Source organism: Rhinoraja longicauda, chromosome 35 (assembly GCF_053455715.1).
Source record: "Rhinoraja longicauda isolate Sanriku21f chromosome 35, sRhiLon1.1, whole genome shotgun sequence".
Taxonomy (NCBI): Eukaryota; Metazoa; Chordata; class Chondrichthyes; order Rajiformes; family Arhynchobatidae; genus Rhinoraja; species Rhinoraja longicauda.
The window spans coordinates 2,096,801-2,113,652 of NC_135987.1; the positions used below are offsets into that span (position 1 = coordinate 2,096,801).

General features: G+C 42.3%; 1 protein-coding gene across 1 annotated transcript in view; it reads right to left on the minus strand.

Moving 5' to 3' along the window:
- Positions 1 to 941: 941 nt before the first annotated feature.
- Positions 942 to 16,852, minus strand: part of LOC144610038 (polyunsaturated fatty acid 5-lipoxygenase-like) — a 78,650-nt gene continuing 62,739 nt past the window's right edge. Inside the window, exons 10-14 of the mRNA XM_078428511.1 lie at positions 10,066 to 10,244; positions 8,542 to 8,663; positions 8,064 to 8,164; positions 4,787 to 4,957; positions 942 to 2,624 (exon numbers count right to left, since the gene is read on the minus strand). Coding sequence (XP_078284637.1) covers positions 2,445 to 2,624; positions 4,787 to 4,957; positions 8,064 to 8,164; positions 8,542 to 8,663; positions 10,066 to 10,244 — 753 coding nt within the window. The 3' untranslated portion in view covers positions 942 to 2,444. The remainder of the gene's footprint in view (positions 2,625 to 4,786; positions 4,958 to 8,063; positions 8,165 to 8,541; positions 8,664 to 10,065; positions 10,245 to 16,852) is intronic.

Here is a 16,852-nt window from a genome sequence, read left to right on the forward strand (position 1 = left end):
GGAGACATTGTAGAAGAAAGGGCCTGTCCTGTGCTGTAGTGTTCTATGTAGCAAGGAACTGCACATGCTGGTTTAAACTGAATGCTGGAGTAACTCAGCGGGACAGGCAGCATCTCTGGAGAGAAGGAATGGGTGATGGGTCGAGAAGGTCTTGGGTTGAGAAGGGAAATTGTTTCAGTCTGAAGAAGAGTCTCAACCCGAAACGTCACCCATTCCTTCTCTCCAGAGATGCTGCCTGTCCCTCTGAGTTACTCCAGCATTGTGTCTACCTTCTGTACTGTTCTATCTTCTACATTGATGGTATTTCCATTGCCAAGCTCGCCACTATCAATATCAGGAGTCACCATTGATCAGAAATTGAACTGACAACGACACGTGAAGGATTATTTTTCACCCAGAAGCTGGCTGAGAATGAGTTTGGAATACACTGCCTGAGAAGGTAATGGAGGCAGAAACTCTCACATGAGGAAGCAATGGATGAGCTCTTGAATCACCAAGGCATAGACAAAGTGTTGGTAAATGGGATTGGCATTGGAGGATACTTGATAGTAGGCATGGAGATGGTGGGCCCACAGCCTGTTCCTGTGCTGTATGGCTCTCTGATTCCAGAACAAAGCTGCCCATTGGATTGGCATCACAACCAGGTACATAGATAGGACAGAGATAGGTTTAGAGGGGTGGTGTGGGCCTTTTGGAGGCAGTGCCTCCTGTACCTTTGATGGTGGGGAGGACAGTACTTGTGATGGACCGGGCAGAGTGCACCACTCTGTTATCTCTTTATTTCCTGAATGAGGATATGGCATTGAATGCCAAATACAGATATGGATTGAGAAGTTATCATTAAAACTGATCAGAACTGGCTCACTTATAGAAGACAGAGGGCTATGGTGGATGAGTGTTATTTTAGTTAAAGAGTCCGTGACCAGTGGATTTAGAACACAGAATAGTGCAGCAAAGAAACCTACCCTTCGGCCCACAATGTTTGTGCTGTACATGATTTGTGCTGGAACCTTTATTGTTTGTGACATACGTAAACGATTTGGACATAAAGGTTAAAAAAAAGACAGTGCCTGGACCAGCTCGGCGGGTCAGGCAGCATCCCTGGAGAACATGAAAAGGTGATGTTTCGGGTCGCGACATTTCTTCCCATTCCTTTTTTTGTCAGACTTCTTTGGGCATAAATGTAGATGAGTCGGTTAATAAGTTTGAAGTTTGGAGCTGTGGACAGTGATGAAAATTGTCAACGGATAAAGTGAGATTTAGATCAAAAACATAAATGGGTGGAGAAATGGCAGACGGAGTTTAATCTGAGCAAGTACAAGATGTTGCACTTTGGAAGGTCGGATGCAAGGAGAGTAGTTAATGGCAAGGCCCTTAACAACATTGATGTACAGTGGGATCTTTGGGTCCAATCCATAGCTCCCTGAAAGTGGCAACACGAATAGACAGAGTGGTTGAAGGGCCTGTTCCTGTGCTGCTCCATGTTCTATATAATATGATAATTAAATAATCTTGACTCTTCCATATTAAATGTTAATTTATTCCTTCACAGGGTGCTGGTGTCACTGGCAAGGTGGCATTTAAAGCCCATCCATAATTATCCTTCAACTGAGAGACTCACTGGGCAAGTTGTGAGGCAGCCCCACATTCAAGGGCCCGGATCACAAGGACCCGGATCACAAGGGCCCGGATCACAAGGACCCGGATCACAAGGACCCGGATCACAAGAACCAGACAGGGCATGGACAGCAGGTTAAGTCACAAAGTGCTGGAGTAACTCAGCGGGTCAGGCAGCATCTCTGCAGAACATTTATTCCTGCTGTTGGACCCCAGGTTACTCCAGCACTTTGTGTTTTTTTCTGTAAACCAGCACCTGCAGTTCCTCGTTTCTCCATGAACAGCAGGTTCCTTTCCCAAAGCAGATGGGTTTTGATGACAATCGGTGGTCTTACGATGCTGATATTAACCTGTATCTCCTTCAAGGTGATGCAATTCTCCATCCGACAGTGTGGGAGAACTTTCACAGCATCTTATCACCAACTACTTGAGATATTTTGGATGGGGTTTAAGTGCTGCCTTGCCAGCAGTAGTTACATTCTAAGTGAACAAAGCAAATGTAAACAAGTTATGAAATGGCGACAAGACTGGAATATGCAGGGCCTGGCCAGGCATTGGCTGCAGGCATGAAAGAAGCAGCTCATCCTCCAGTGCTGATGAGTTGATGGAGAAGGTCTGGACCAGTGCGCCGGAGGCTGGCACTGCTGGATCCACCATCACATCTCAGCAGCAGGGTTCAAGCAGAAGGCAATTCAAAGATCTCGATGAGGAATGTCCTCACAGGTTGCTGGCTGAGGGCAAACAAACAGAGCGGGCAGCACACATGGCCCAAGCAGACAGAGCACTGGTTCCAGAGCAGCAGACAGGACCTCCCTGGCCCCCAACCCCTACACTGCAACACTGTTGGGGATTCTGTCTGGAGATGCATAATAATAAGGCAGCTTCTTATCCTTGTTTCTTTCTGCAATGCGATTTGAGATTTCTTGGAGATTCTTCCGGAACTTTTCCATGGCCTCCTTGACAGGCTGCTCTATGAAATGTTCATCAGGAAACATTCCAAGAAATAGCTGCAGAAATAAACATCAGAAATATTGAAATACAAATAATTGTCCAGAACCTGTAAGTATTTATACAGTAGAAATAAGGAACTGCAGATGTTGGTTTACCAAAAAAACAAAGTGCTGGGATAACTCAGTGGGTCAGGCAGCATCACTGTAGAACATAGATAGATAATATTTTGGGTCAGGACTCTTCTTCAGACTGATTGTCGTGAGGTATGGGGGTGGAAAAAGCTAGACTAGAGGAGGGACATGACAAAGCATGGCAGGTAATAGGTCAAAACGGGCACTTGGGGGTGTGGTGCAGAATGGGGAAGGGGGGATTGTTAGAGGTTACCTAAAATTGGAGAACTCAATCTTCGTACTGTTAGATTGTAAGCAACTTATGAGGTGTTGAGAATATGAGGTGCTGTTCCTCCAGTTTGCATGTGGCCTCACTCAGGCAATGGAGGAGGCCCAGGACGGAAAGCTCAATATAGGAAGGGGAGCTAAAATGGTTAGCAACTGGGAGATCTAGTAGGCCTTGGCAGACCGAGCGCAAGTGTTCAGTGAAACAGTCGCCGAGTCTACGCTTGGACTCGCCGACATACAGGAGACCACATCAGGAACACTGGATGCAGTAGATGAGGTTAGAGGAGGTGCACATGAACCCTTGTCTCACCTGGAAGGACTGCTGGGATCCTTGGATGGAGGCGAGGGAGGAGGTATAGGAACAGGTGTTACATCTCCTGTGGTTGCATATGAAAGTACCTGGGGAGGGGGTAGTTTGGATGGGAAGAGATGATTGAACCAAGGAGTTGCAGAGTGAGTGGTCTCTGTGGAAGGCTGAAAGGGAAGATGGGAAGGCTGTGAAGGCAGATGGAAGATGTGACTGGTTGTGGGATCACGTTGAAGGTGATGGAAATGTAGCAGGATAACGTAGTAGACGTCCGTCAATAGTCTACCCATGTGATGGAGACAGAGAGAGGTGTCAGAAATAGTTCAGGTTGGGGGATGGTGCTAGTGTATGCCTGGAACATGTACTGTTTAACATACCCTACAAAAGGCTGGGGCCCATACTACACCTTTAACTTGGTGAAAGGAGTCAACAGAGAAGTTGTTGAGGGTGAGGACAAGTTCTGGCAGGAGGAGTGTTAGTAGGGTGAAAGTTGTTGGGTCTCTCTCTGTTTGAGAAAGAAGCAGAGGGCCCTGAGATCTTCCTTATGGGAAATGGAGGTGTAAAGGGAATGGATGTCCTTTTATTTATACAGCATTTTATAACGCAGACCCTGCTGAGCAAAGTGCCACTGAGTCACATGAGGAGTTACTCGGACAGGTGGATAAGGATGGGTCGAGGAAGGATCTTTACAGTGGGAGAGATAGACAGGGAGTTTGCAAAGGGAATTCTAGAGGCTGGTTGAAGACGTCGCCTCTGAAGGGGCAGAGATTGTTTTGGGAATACCTTATAATGTGGAAATGTTTGAAGGTAAGAATCAGTTATACAGCATAGAAAGAGGCCCTTCAGCCCAACTCCCATGCCGACCAAGATGCCCCATCTAAGTTAATCCAATATGAAGGGTGAGAGGGTTGGAAGTGATTCCAGACACTGGCATGGGTAGTGTCATGGAGAGAACTGTTTACCAAGGTGACAAAGTTACAACCAAACCATTGTTTAATCATGCTCTTCATATTTAAATACTGAGGGGAATCAGATTGTGATCCAGGGACAATGAATGAATGAATAGGTTATTGGCCAAGTATGCATGGACAATGTTGTCACTGGGACAGTCGCTGGATGAGGAATGGGTGGGTAGATCCCCCACCCACCAGTCCTTCCCCGAGCAGGAAAATGCCTCTGAGCTTCCAGTGGAGGCGGTAACGGGAACAAAAGAAATGGGGTGTGGGTTGCCCACAGGAGGAGAGACAGAACTGTGGAGAACATCAGCCATAAAAAGGGGGAATAATGAAATGGAGGAGGTGGGATGAGGGGCAGTGGAGATGAGGGAAGAGGGAAGGTGAGGAAAACCAAAGGCCTCGGGGTAGAGCTTGATCTTTATTCTCTCATTTATCGATTCATCTTGCGCTCCAAACATGCCGACAACACATAGGCAGATGAGCCTGTTTCAGTGTGTAATGGCTGGCTGAACCCTCAACCTGTTTCAGTGATGCACATCTCTCTGAATGTGACTTACCTCGTTGTCCTGGTACTGGCTGAGTGCCCACACTGCGCCCAGATGCCAACATGACCGCCCCCTGTCTGGTAAACTTTCTATGATGTACTCCACGTCCACAACCCCCTTCTCCGTGGGTGGAGGGCGCCGCATTGTGGGAGGGGCGTTCGGGATCCAGGAGTACCAGTCGTACTGTGAACACAGAACATTCAGTTGAGGAATGTACACTCAAATTGGTCTCCTCTTTCTTGGCCGTTCAGTTACAGAAGGTGATGTCTACTTGCTGCAAGAGTCTGACATGTGCTTGGGAGGGGACGATTCTATGACCTGTGACTCCTCACATCAGTGTCTCTCCCTTTCATAGGTGCTATTTAATATGCTTCAGTGGCCAGGCTAAACCTACAGGGCCAGGAGCTGCAATCCACAAGTAACTAGATTTGGGGATGGGCAGAGATACCACTGCATGATGGAGACACGGGAGAATGCAGATGCTGCAATTTACTTTAGTTTAGTGATACAGCATGGAAACAGGTCCTTCGGCCCACCATGTCCACGCCGATCATCGATCACCCGTTCACACTAGTTCTATGTTATCCCACTTTCTCATCCACTCCCTACACACTAGGGCCAATTTACAGAGGCTGATTAACCTACAAACCCGCACGTCTTTGGGATGTATGAGGAAACTGGAGCACCCGGAGAAAACCCGTGCGGTACAAGAAGAACATGCAAACTCCACACCGACAGCATCTGAGATTTTGGTTTAGTTTAGAGATACAGCACGGACACAGGCCCTTCGGCCCATCGGGTCCACAGTGACCAGTGATTCCTGCACTAATGCTAACCTGCACACATTAGGGACAATTTACATTTACACCAAGCCAATTAACTTACAAACCTGTACGTCTTTGGAGTGTGAGAAGAAACCAAAGATCTCAGAGAAAACCCATGCAGGTCACAGGGAGAATGCACAAACTCTGTAGTTCACCAGGTTAATTCCTGGGATGGCGGGACTGACATATGATGAAAGAATGGATCGATTGGGCTTATATTCACTGGAATTTAGAAGGATGAGATGGGATCAATAAAATTATTAAGGGATTGGACAGGGTAGATGCGGGATAAATGTTCCAAAGTTGGGGGGAGTCCAGAACCAGACGTCACAGTAGGCCATTTAGGACTGAGATGAAAAACTTTTTCATCCAGAGAGTTGTGAATCTGGAATTCTCTGCCACAGACGGCAGTGGAGGCCAATTCACTGGATGTTTTCAAGAGAGCTAGATATAGCTCTTGGGGCTAACAGAATCAAGGGATATGGGGGAAAATGTAAGAACTTTGTACTGATTCTGGATGATCAGCCAGGATCATATGGTGGTTCTGGCTTGAAGGGCCAAATGGCCTATTCCTGCACCTACTTTCTATGTTTTATATTTCTATTGTGGCGCCATCTGGGGGGTCAAGCCACTTACTGATCGAACCTTCGTCACCAGAACTGGAACAATCACGTGACAGTTGACAGTTGGAGATGAGAGTTGACAGTTGGAGATGACAGTTGACAGTTGGAGATGAGCTCAGCTCGAGCCCACGAGTGGACAGACATGTGGTGCTCCTCTCAACAGCAACCAGCACCTAACTGTTCTCCTAATTAAGCGCGCGTGTGTTCAAACACTGTTTCGTTAATAAAACCCATTTGATTCACAACGCTTGGTTTACTACATTGGTGACCCCGACGTGATCTGAACACTCCAAGCGGCCGACCCCTATGATGGGGCTTTGCTACGCGCACCGGCTGATCAATGTCGACATGAGTGGGACACTGAAACAATCTCCCATCTGCCCCCATGTCCAGCACAAAAGGCGCGGGACCATGTTGCAGCACCCGGAAAGGACCTTCGTAAGGCCGTTGTAGCGAAGGAAAACGTACTGACAGTCCTTGAGGGAAGGTGGGACGTGTGAAGTAGTAAGTCCATGATGAGACGTGGGTACAGGTTGCCAACTGGGCAAGGGCGTGCGTTCCCTGCCAGACATTAAGGGCCAGCATCACTTCAAGGATTTCGCTTTGCCGCACCATCGCTTTGCCATATCCACGTTGATCTCGTGGACCCGCTACCACCATCCAGGGATGTCACCCACCTTCTCACCATTGTAGACCGGTTCACGCGATGGCCAGAGGCTGTCCCACTCGCCGATGCCTCTGCTGCAACATGTGCCCATGCACTCGTTGCTCATTGGATTGCCCATTTTGGTGTGCTGGCTTCCCACGTGCCACCTTCCCACAAGGACTGTCAGTATGATTTCCTTCGCAGGGATTCTCATCGGACCCCGCTACAACGGCCTTACGAAGGTCCTTTCCGGGTGCTGCAACATGGTACCGCGCCTTTTGTGCTGGACATGGGGGGCAGACGGGAGATTGTTTTGGTGTCCCGCCTTAAGCCTGCTCATGCTGACATTGATCTGCCGGTGCGGGGAGCACAGCCCCGTCGCAGGGGTCGGCCGCTTGGCCACCCGCACCCACCCTCGCCTCTCTCGGTGGTGCCTCCGAGCACGGACCATGTGTACACGCGGTCTGGACGCCTCACTCGGACCCCTGCTCGTTTTCATTCCTCCGGTTCTGAGGGGGGGGGCATGTGGCGCCACCTGGTGGTCAAGCCACTTACTGATCGAACCTTCATCACCAGCATTGGAATGATCACGTGACAAGGAGATGACAGTTGACAGTTGGAGATGATAGTTGACAGTTGGAGATGAGCTCAGTTCGAGCCCAAGAGTGGACAGACGTGTGGTGCTCCTCTCAACAGCAACAAGCGCCTAACTGTTCTCCTAATTAAGCGCGCGTGTGTTCAATCACTGTTTCATTAATAAAACCCGTTTAATTCACAACACTTGGTTTACTACACTATACTCAATACTCTAACTGATGGAGGCCCATGCGCCAAAAGCCATCTTGACCACCCTATCTACCTGTGAGGCCACGTTTAAGAAGCTACAGTATGTACCTGCACATAGATCCCTCTGCTCTACAACACTCCCCAGAGGCCTGCCATTCGCTGTGTAGGTCCTGCCCGTGTTAGATTTCCCAAAATGCAACACCTCGCATCTCTCTGAATTAAATTCAATCAACCATTCTTCAGCCCACCTACCCAACTGATCAAGATCTATAAAATGACCCCATATACTCCAGCAGTAGAAGGAATAAAGTCCCAGCTTGCTCAACCTCACTCTATAGTTCAGGCAACTATAGGCTCCTGGCAACATCCTCGTAAATCTTTTCTGCACCCTTTCCAGCTTAGCAACGTACCTGCCCAAAATTGACTGCGGCATGCTGGCAGGAAGTGGTGAATATTATCATGGTCAGGTACTCGATCAGCTTCTGAATCGTCTTCACTGATTTAGGGAATCCTGTGGTTGGAAAAATAATAATTATGTTAACTGGCAGAATGTAAAGACACTAAAATCTTGGCAAAGATGTATCAGTCATGATTCGTATTTCACTTGGGTAGCTTAGAACCCAATAGTATAGACACTGAATTCTCCAATTTTAGGTAACTGACCTCCAAACACCACCCTCTGTTCACTCCCACTTTACCCCTCTTTCTTCCCTGTTCCCCACCTGGATACACATCCATTTCTAACTCCCACCGCCCCTCCGTCCCCCCCTCCACTTCCACCTATATTCCTTCCTCTGGCTTTTCACATTTCCCGTCTCTTCTATCCTTCTCTCCTTATTTCCCTCAAGATCATCGAACCTAGAACACAGGTTGAGCGCCACCAGTTACCTGAACGTTTATTGTCTTTCAGCCCATAGACAAACACGTCCTTCACAAAGGCCTGCAGCTCAGTGTCTGTCTGAACAGTTTCATCATCATCATAATATATGTTGACCATCTCTGTGACAAAGCTGTTGGTAACAAGTTGACATTCCTAAATAATACAGCATCATGACAAACATATGGTGAAAGAACAGAAGGCAAAAACACCTGACAACACATTTAATGCTGCTCCATTCACCCTTGTTCGCTGTCTCCACACAACACCTGCTTCTTCCCTCTACTCCGTCTGTCCCCCCTGCTCCCAGTTGCCCCCCAAAATCCATCCGCTCCCCATCTCCCCCCAACTCCCAATCTCCCTCCACCTGGTCTCCCCCTCACTCTCGATCTCCCTCGTACCCCCTATCTGTCCAGGACGCCTAATCCTACCCTCTAGCCCAATCCTACTTCCCTTCCAATCTCCCCACCCCATTCCATTTCCCCCACTCCACCCCCAAACCCTCCATCAGATCCCCTCATGGCCTCCTCTGATCCATAGGGAACAACCCTGGATTCTCCAGTATCCCCAACAACAGCAGTCTCACGTCCAAGAATGCTTTCGGTGAACCTTAATACATTCTCCGAGGCCTGAGGTGTGGCGTCTGAGGTACATAGTACTCTACTCGTGACCACCCAGGGTTTGAGATCTTCCACCATCCTCCTCACCATTGGCTGTTTCCAGATAGTGTGCTGTCTGAGAATTTGGACAGTGTCCTGTACACTGAAGTCCAAGAAATAACATAGACTGGGGAAAGTCTTGGCCCAGCCACATTCCCCTCCAAGCGAACGCTGCCCTTCAAGATAACTTTTCCCTCTCATTCATTGTTCCCTGTTTCCAAGCCAATCTTCTGCCCAAGCTTTTACTAACCTTTTTATTGCGTGACTTTCTATTTTAACAGCATGAGGTGATTTTTTAATTTTTGATGAATTAATGAAGAAATGTGCTTAATGTGGAAGATGTCGAATTCCAAAAGCCTGTGTTCAAGTTTAGTTTAGTAATACAGCTCAGATAATTTTGATAAACATCTTTTTATGAAGTAACAAATAATTGCATGCCAGCTTTTACTAATGAACACACACTTGCCCAGGTGATGCTAATGAACACACACTTGCCCAGGTAATGCCAATTCTGACCCTGATGATCCCCTAATTCTAGACCAACTTCAGCCCGACTCATCAACGTCGACCAAGATGCCCCATCTAAGACATCTGCCTGCATTTGGCGCATATCTCTCTGAACCTTTCCTTTCCAAGTACCTGTGGAAGTGTCTTTGAAATGTTGTTATAGTACCTGTCTCAATTACCTCCTCTGGCAGCTTGTTCCATGTATCCACCACACTGAGTGAAAACGTTGCCCCTCAGCTGGTTATTAAATCTTGCCCCTCTCACCTTAAAAAGGTGCATATTGAGTGATCCTCCAGTCCTCAGGTACCACCACTGAACACTGGGGGACAACACGACCCCCTGGTGCAACATAGCCCAGCATTAACTCACCCCACCACAGCATCCCAGACCTTCAGTGAATCATCCCTGTAGTGGTAGTACGGCAGACTCTCCCTGCTCTCAACTCCCCGCATCTTGATGGCCTCAGGAAAGCAGAGTGACTTGAACGTGAGGTCCTCCATGCCGCGCTGCACCAGGCGGATATGACCACCGCCTCCCGTGCCATTCGCCTGTTCGGGGTGAAAGTGTTAAATCAAGTTCTTTACCTTCAGTCTGAATAATCACACGTGATACTGGATTAGCACATCAGATTTATTCCACCATGGGGTTCTTCCCCAAGAGGATCTCCAGACTCAATACTAGTGTCTGAAAAGATCTCAACTCAGGGGAGGGGAAGAACAACTTCTCCACGATTGTTTACTTTTTATACAGAAAAAGAGAGGTGTGACTTCCGGTGGCGCTATGGAGGGCTAGAGGGTAACGCCAGCCAGCTCCTCGTAAAAAACGGAGAAAAACCGGGGATAAATCGACCTACCTGCTGCCTGCTGTCGCTGCAGTGATTGCACCGATTGTTATAAGTGACGCTATCAGGCGCGCGACTTATAATGTATACACAGCACAGCCCACCCGCGGATAAAACGGATAAAACGAAAAGTCGGGCTACCAGGCAGAATCCGCGAGAAGGCCTGACTGAAGCCTCGGCCTCAGGTAGGACGTTATCCCAAGAAGATGTGACGGGGAAAAAAGTGACCAAAAAAGCAGAAGGTGAGGAACTCAAAAGCTTTATTGCAAGTGAAATTGCTGGTTTGAGGGAAGAAATAAAGCAGATGAATGTTGCTGGGGAAATAAAAAAAATTAAGGAGGAAATGAAGGACTTAAAGCTTGAGACTAAGAATATAGCAGTGGATTTGAAGAATGATTTGTCGAAAGAAATCTCTGAAATAATATTTGGACTATCAAAGGAGATGAATGAGAAAATTAAAAATGGGAAAGTTGAATTTGATGAAAGGCTGAATCCTGTGGAAAAGGCATTGAATTACCAGACGGGTGTTATAAAAGACCTTGAAGACCTAGCCGAAACAAGCGCTCACACTACAGCAAAACTCGTTACAGAAAATCAACGTCTAACTGATATGATGGTCAAAATAAATGAGAAATGTATTGAATTGGAAGGTCGCCAGAGAAGACAGAATTTAAGAATTGCAGGTATCCCAGAAGGGGAAGAGAAAGATCAAGATATCCGAGAATTCACTGCAAATTTACTGCAAAAAGTTTTATCTCTGGACCAAAAGCCTCAACTAGCCCGAGCACATAGAGTGATGAGACGCCAGACAAGAGTAGGCGCACCCCCAAGACAAATGATAATAAAATTACAAAACGACTATGTTGTGGAGGAGATAATGCAAAAAGCATCAAGAAACAGAAAGCTTGATTTTAAGGGTCACAGTATCAGCATTTACCGAGATTATCCAGCAGAGGTTGCAAGGAAACGAAAAGCATTCAACGAGTCCAAAAGTATTCTGAGGGAAGTGGAGGATTTGAAATATGGTGTGAGTTATCCTGCTACCTTAAGAGTTACTTATGACAGGAAGGAATACTTTTTCTCCGACCCTGTGAAAGCATTGGACTTTGCCAAGAAGTTTAGGTCATGAGAAGATGCCTGATCCCTCATCATGAATAAATGACTTTGCAGGACTGCATGGAATTGAATTGATGACTAAAGAAGCTGAGAAAGAAGTGGATCGGAAATTCTGCCATGGATACTAATAACTGCGCTACTAATATAATTAACTAATGAATACTAAAATGATACCGCGGTATTTTTAACAATTAGAATCAATAATTATTACTAATGACTAATACTTACTTATAAAGTTACTTATAATGGAATGATTAGAGGTAAATACAGAGCTGGATCTTATATGTTATGTTTGGAAATCTGCTCTCTTTCCTTTCCTGCTAGTAATTTTCATTATCATTTTTACCTTTATTGTTCCTTTAACTCTGGGTTTTATTATTTGTATCATAACTCTTCCGACTATTGGAACTTGATATACCCCCGGTAAAATATTGCTATGGAACACAAGTTCCAAGAAACAAAGGGGCTGGATAAGTTCGAAACATCAACTACGGAAGTCGGTAGATGGGTAGCCATGCTAGTATGGCTAGCACTAACTGCACTAACATTAGATGTAGTTTTTTCCTTCTTTGTGCACAATACTAATTTCTTAATCTATTCTCTTTTTTTTTCTATTACAAACTATCATTATTATTTTCAGTTTGAACGGAGTTATAAATTGGAGCAAAGGAGATATATATGTGAGAGGCATTTAAGAGTCTTAAAATTCATCTATTCAGTGTTCGGGTGCGGGGTCGGGTCTGTTGAACTGAACCATTGGCTCTATTATAGACCCCCATAGACAAAAAATGCAAGATTTAAAAATGAATACGGGGAACGAAGGAATAACGTTTTGCAGTTGGAACGTTAAAGGTATTAATGAACCAATTAAGAGAGGTAAAGTATTAGCACATTTAAAAGCAATTAAAGCTGACGTGATTTTCATCCAAGAAACACATTTAAAAAAAGATGCTGAGCATAGGCTGAAAGCTAAATGGATAGATAAAACATATCATTCTTCTTTTACACATAAATCAAGAGGCGTAGCAATATTATTTCGGAAAGGTACTTTATTCAAACATACATCAACTATAACCGATAAGGATGGCAGATATATTATTGTAATAGGAGAATTAAATGCACAAAAAATGATTTTTGTTAATGTATATGGACCAAACTTTGATAGTCCACTGTTCTTTAAGAAAATATTTAACTGCATTCCGGAAATGGCACAACATAATTTAGTAATTGGAGGAGATTTAAATTGTACTTTAGATTCCTATTTAGACAGATCAACAAGACAAAGGAAAACCAAATCACATTCCAGTGACTTATTAAATGCATATATGGACACTAGTAATATTAAAGATGTTTGGAGAGTGGAAAACCCAACTGGACGAGAATACTCATTTTATTCACCTGTACATAAAACCTATTCAAGAATAGATTATTTTTTGGTCGACGCTAAACTTATCTCACTTACTTATAATTCAAAATACCATAATATTATAATCTCAGATCATGCACCTTTAACATTCATGATTAAATTAAATGGAATGTCCGAGAAACAAGCATATTGGAGATTTAACCCACAAATTGTGAACGAAAAGTCATGCCAGGAATATATTATTAAACAGATTCAAATATTTTTTGAGGCAAATGACAACCCTGACACACCTATTTCTCTTATGTGGGAAACGTTTAAAGCGTATGTTCGAGGTACATTAATTTCTGCTCAAGCTTTTTACAATAAAGAGAACAGGATTAAGCAACAAACATTGGAAAGTGAAATCAAACAACTAGATATTGAAAATGCGAGAATGCCATCTACTCTAAAATATAATAAAATTGCGGTATTGAAATATAAATTAAATAAAATGTATTCAGAACAAGTAATAAAACTCTATCAAAAAACAAAACAATTACATTTTGAATTTGGAGACAAACCACAAAAACTATTAGCACGTCAGTTACGAAAAATGGAAGGGGAAAAAATAAATCATAAAATTAGAACAGAGACAGGAGAATTATTAAAAATGCCCAAGGACATAAATGATAGATTTCTCCAATATTATCAGAGCCTTTATTCAACTAAAACCGTAGCACAATCAGAAGGAATAGCAGACTTTTAAAAAAAATGTAATTTAAAAGGTTTAGATTCAAACGATAGAGAAGTATTAGAAAGGGAGATTACGACAAAGGATATTGAGGAGTCTATTGGTTCTTTAAAAAATGGTAAAGCAGTAGGACCAGATGGTTTAGGCTCCGAATTTTATAAAAAATTTTATGATTTGCTTAGCCCACGTTTACATAGACTGTATGAGTATATATATACTCAACAGAAACTTCCAGACACTCTAAATGAATCTATAATAACACTCATTCCTAAAGCTGATAAAGATCCGGAAGATCCGGGATCATACAGAGCAATTGCACTTTTAAATACAGATCAAAAAATTTTAACTAAAATACTAGCGTATAGATTAAGTACAGTGATGAATAAATTAATACACCCTGACCAAACAGGCTTCATTCAGAAACGATACTCATACTATAATCTAAGAAGATTATTTAATATTATATATTCCAAGAGAATTATTAATGAAGATCTAGCAATAATCTCACTTGATGCTGAAAAAGCATTTGATCAGGTTGAATGGTCTTATTTATTTTCGGTGATGGAAAATATGCAGCTAGGGGAGAAATTCTGTACATGGATAAAACTGTTATATACAAATCCCACGGCCAGAATATTTACAAACCAAAGGTTGTCATCGAAATTTAGCCTATCTAGAGGATGTAGACAAGGATGCCCGTTATCCCCATTATTATTTGCGCTTGCTATTGAGCCACTGGCAGAAAGAGTTAGGGGGCATCCGGAAATACATGGATATAACACAAAGGACACAGTGAATAAAATTTCTCTATACGCAGATGACGTATTAATTTACATCACAAAACCAGAAATTAGTATTCCAAACCTATTAAAGCTAATAACCCAATTTGGTTCATTTTCAGGATACAGAATAAATTGGAATAAAAGCGAAATTATGCCAATAAGGGAACATAATAAACAGATAATACAACAATTTCCATTTAAAATAGTAAATGAAAAATTTAAATATCTAGGGATCTATGTAACTAAGATATATACATCATTATTTAAAGCAAATTTCCCCCCATTACTGAACAAACTACATAAGAATATTCAATATTGGAAAACACTCCCTATCTCAATGGTTGGCAAAATTAATGCCATAAAAATGATTTTTTTACCGCAAATATTATACCTTTTTCAGACAATTCCGATATATCTGACAAAAAACTTTTTAAAAAAATTGGACTCTATTGTTAATGATTTTATCTGGGATTATAAGAATCATAGGATAAACAAAAGACACTTGTGTAAATCAAAAATAAATGGAGGCCTGGCTTTACCCAATTTTTTGTTTTATTTCTGGGCAGTTAATATTAAAAATATGAATTTCTGGTTGGAAGAAATAGATCATCAACCAGACTGGTTAAAAATGGAAAAGGAAGATTGTTTACCTTTTGATATTGGTTCGATATTATTTGCTACGTCTAAATTAAACAAAAAAATTTATAGGGAAAACCCTATAATATTTAGTGCTACACGAATTTGGAAACAATTAAAAAAGACATTAAAATTAGATAATTTATCACTTTTTCTTCCAATTGTGAATAATCCTTTGTTTAAGCCTTCATGGGTAGACGGGGGTTTTACACAATGGAAGGATTATGGAATTAAAAATATGGGACAACTTTATAAGGAAGGCACCTTTCTGACATTTCAGGAGTTGCAACAGACTTATGGTCTTCGTGGAAATGATTATTTCAGATATCTTCAACTTAGAGATTATGTAAAATCGAACTCCCAAAATTTTCGAATTAGAAATTCAGAAATTCTTGATGAATGTTGGAACAAACATCCTAATACAGAAAAATTAATATCTTATATATATAATATCTTATTAGACAGTGACATTCCCTCCACGGACTTATACAGACAAAAATGGGAAAAAGAATTAAACCAAGTAATTACGAAAGATACTTGGGAAGAAAGTTTGCAACATATACATCAGTGTTCACTAAACGCCAGACATTCTCTAATACAATTTAAAGTAATACATAGGTTACACTATTCAAAAACAAAACTACATAAAATTTTCCAACATATCTCACCTAAATGTGATAAATGTCAACATTTAGAAGCTACATTATTTCATATGTTCGCAAACTGTATAAAAATTAAAAAATTCTGGGTAAATATTTTTAGCATAATATCTAAAGTAACCAGCACACAATTGGACCCAGATCCAAAATTAATTATACTCGGAATATTAGAATTAAATCAAACATTTAGAACAACACAAAGAAACTTTATGGATTATAGTTTAATAACGGGAAAAAAATTAATTCTAAAATTTTGGAAAGGCCCTACGGTCCCCACAATCAAAATGTGGATTATAGAAATGACGGAGACCTTAAACGTGGAAAGAATCAGATTTTCCCTGTTGGACAAACAGGAATTATTCATTGGAATATGGTCTCCTTTTATTGATTACTTAAAGGGTCAGAATGGTTCAGCACAGGAACCTGACTAGCACTCGGACTAAAGAATGGATGAAATGCTATACTTTGAAATGTACGTATATATCTCGAATGAAGTTTTGGTTATTTTAATAAATTTCTCCATTCTTCTTTAACTAACTTTTTCCTTATCCTTACAATTTGTTCTTGTTTTTGTTTTTATTTTGCTTCTCTCTCTTTTCTTTCCTTACTTCATCTATTTCTTTAGTTCTATCTAGTTTTTTAAAAAAAAGGGGACAAAAAGTATTGGAGACAATATAATAATAATTGACAATATTATCAATTTAAAAATGTATGACTGTAAAGATGTACCTATCTCCAATAAAAAATTTATCTCAAAAAAAAAAAAAAGAAAAAGAGAGGTGTGACAAAAAGAAATCAAGGACCAATTACACATCTAATACAAGGACCAATTACACATCTAATACAATTCCCATGGTTACAGAGAAGACAAAATCATTGATACAGGTCACATGCTCAGAAACCAAACCATTAATATAAGTCACATGTTTTTAGAGAAACGCATCAATTTACCTAGAGTGGATTCAAAACTTTTCCTACTTTCACACGCACCCAAATAAGGAGTTGTTACTAAGAAAGAAACTTTCT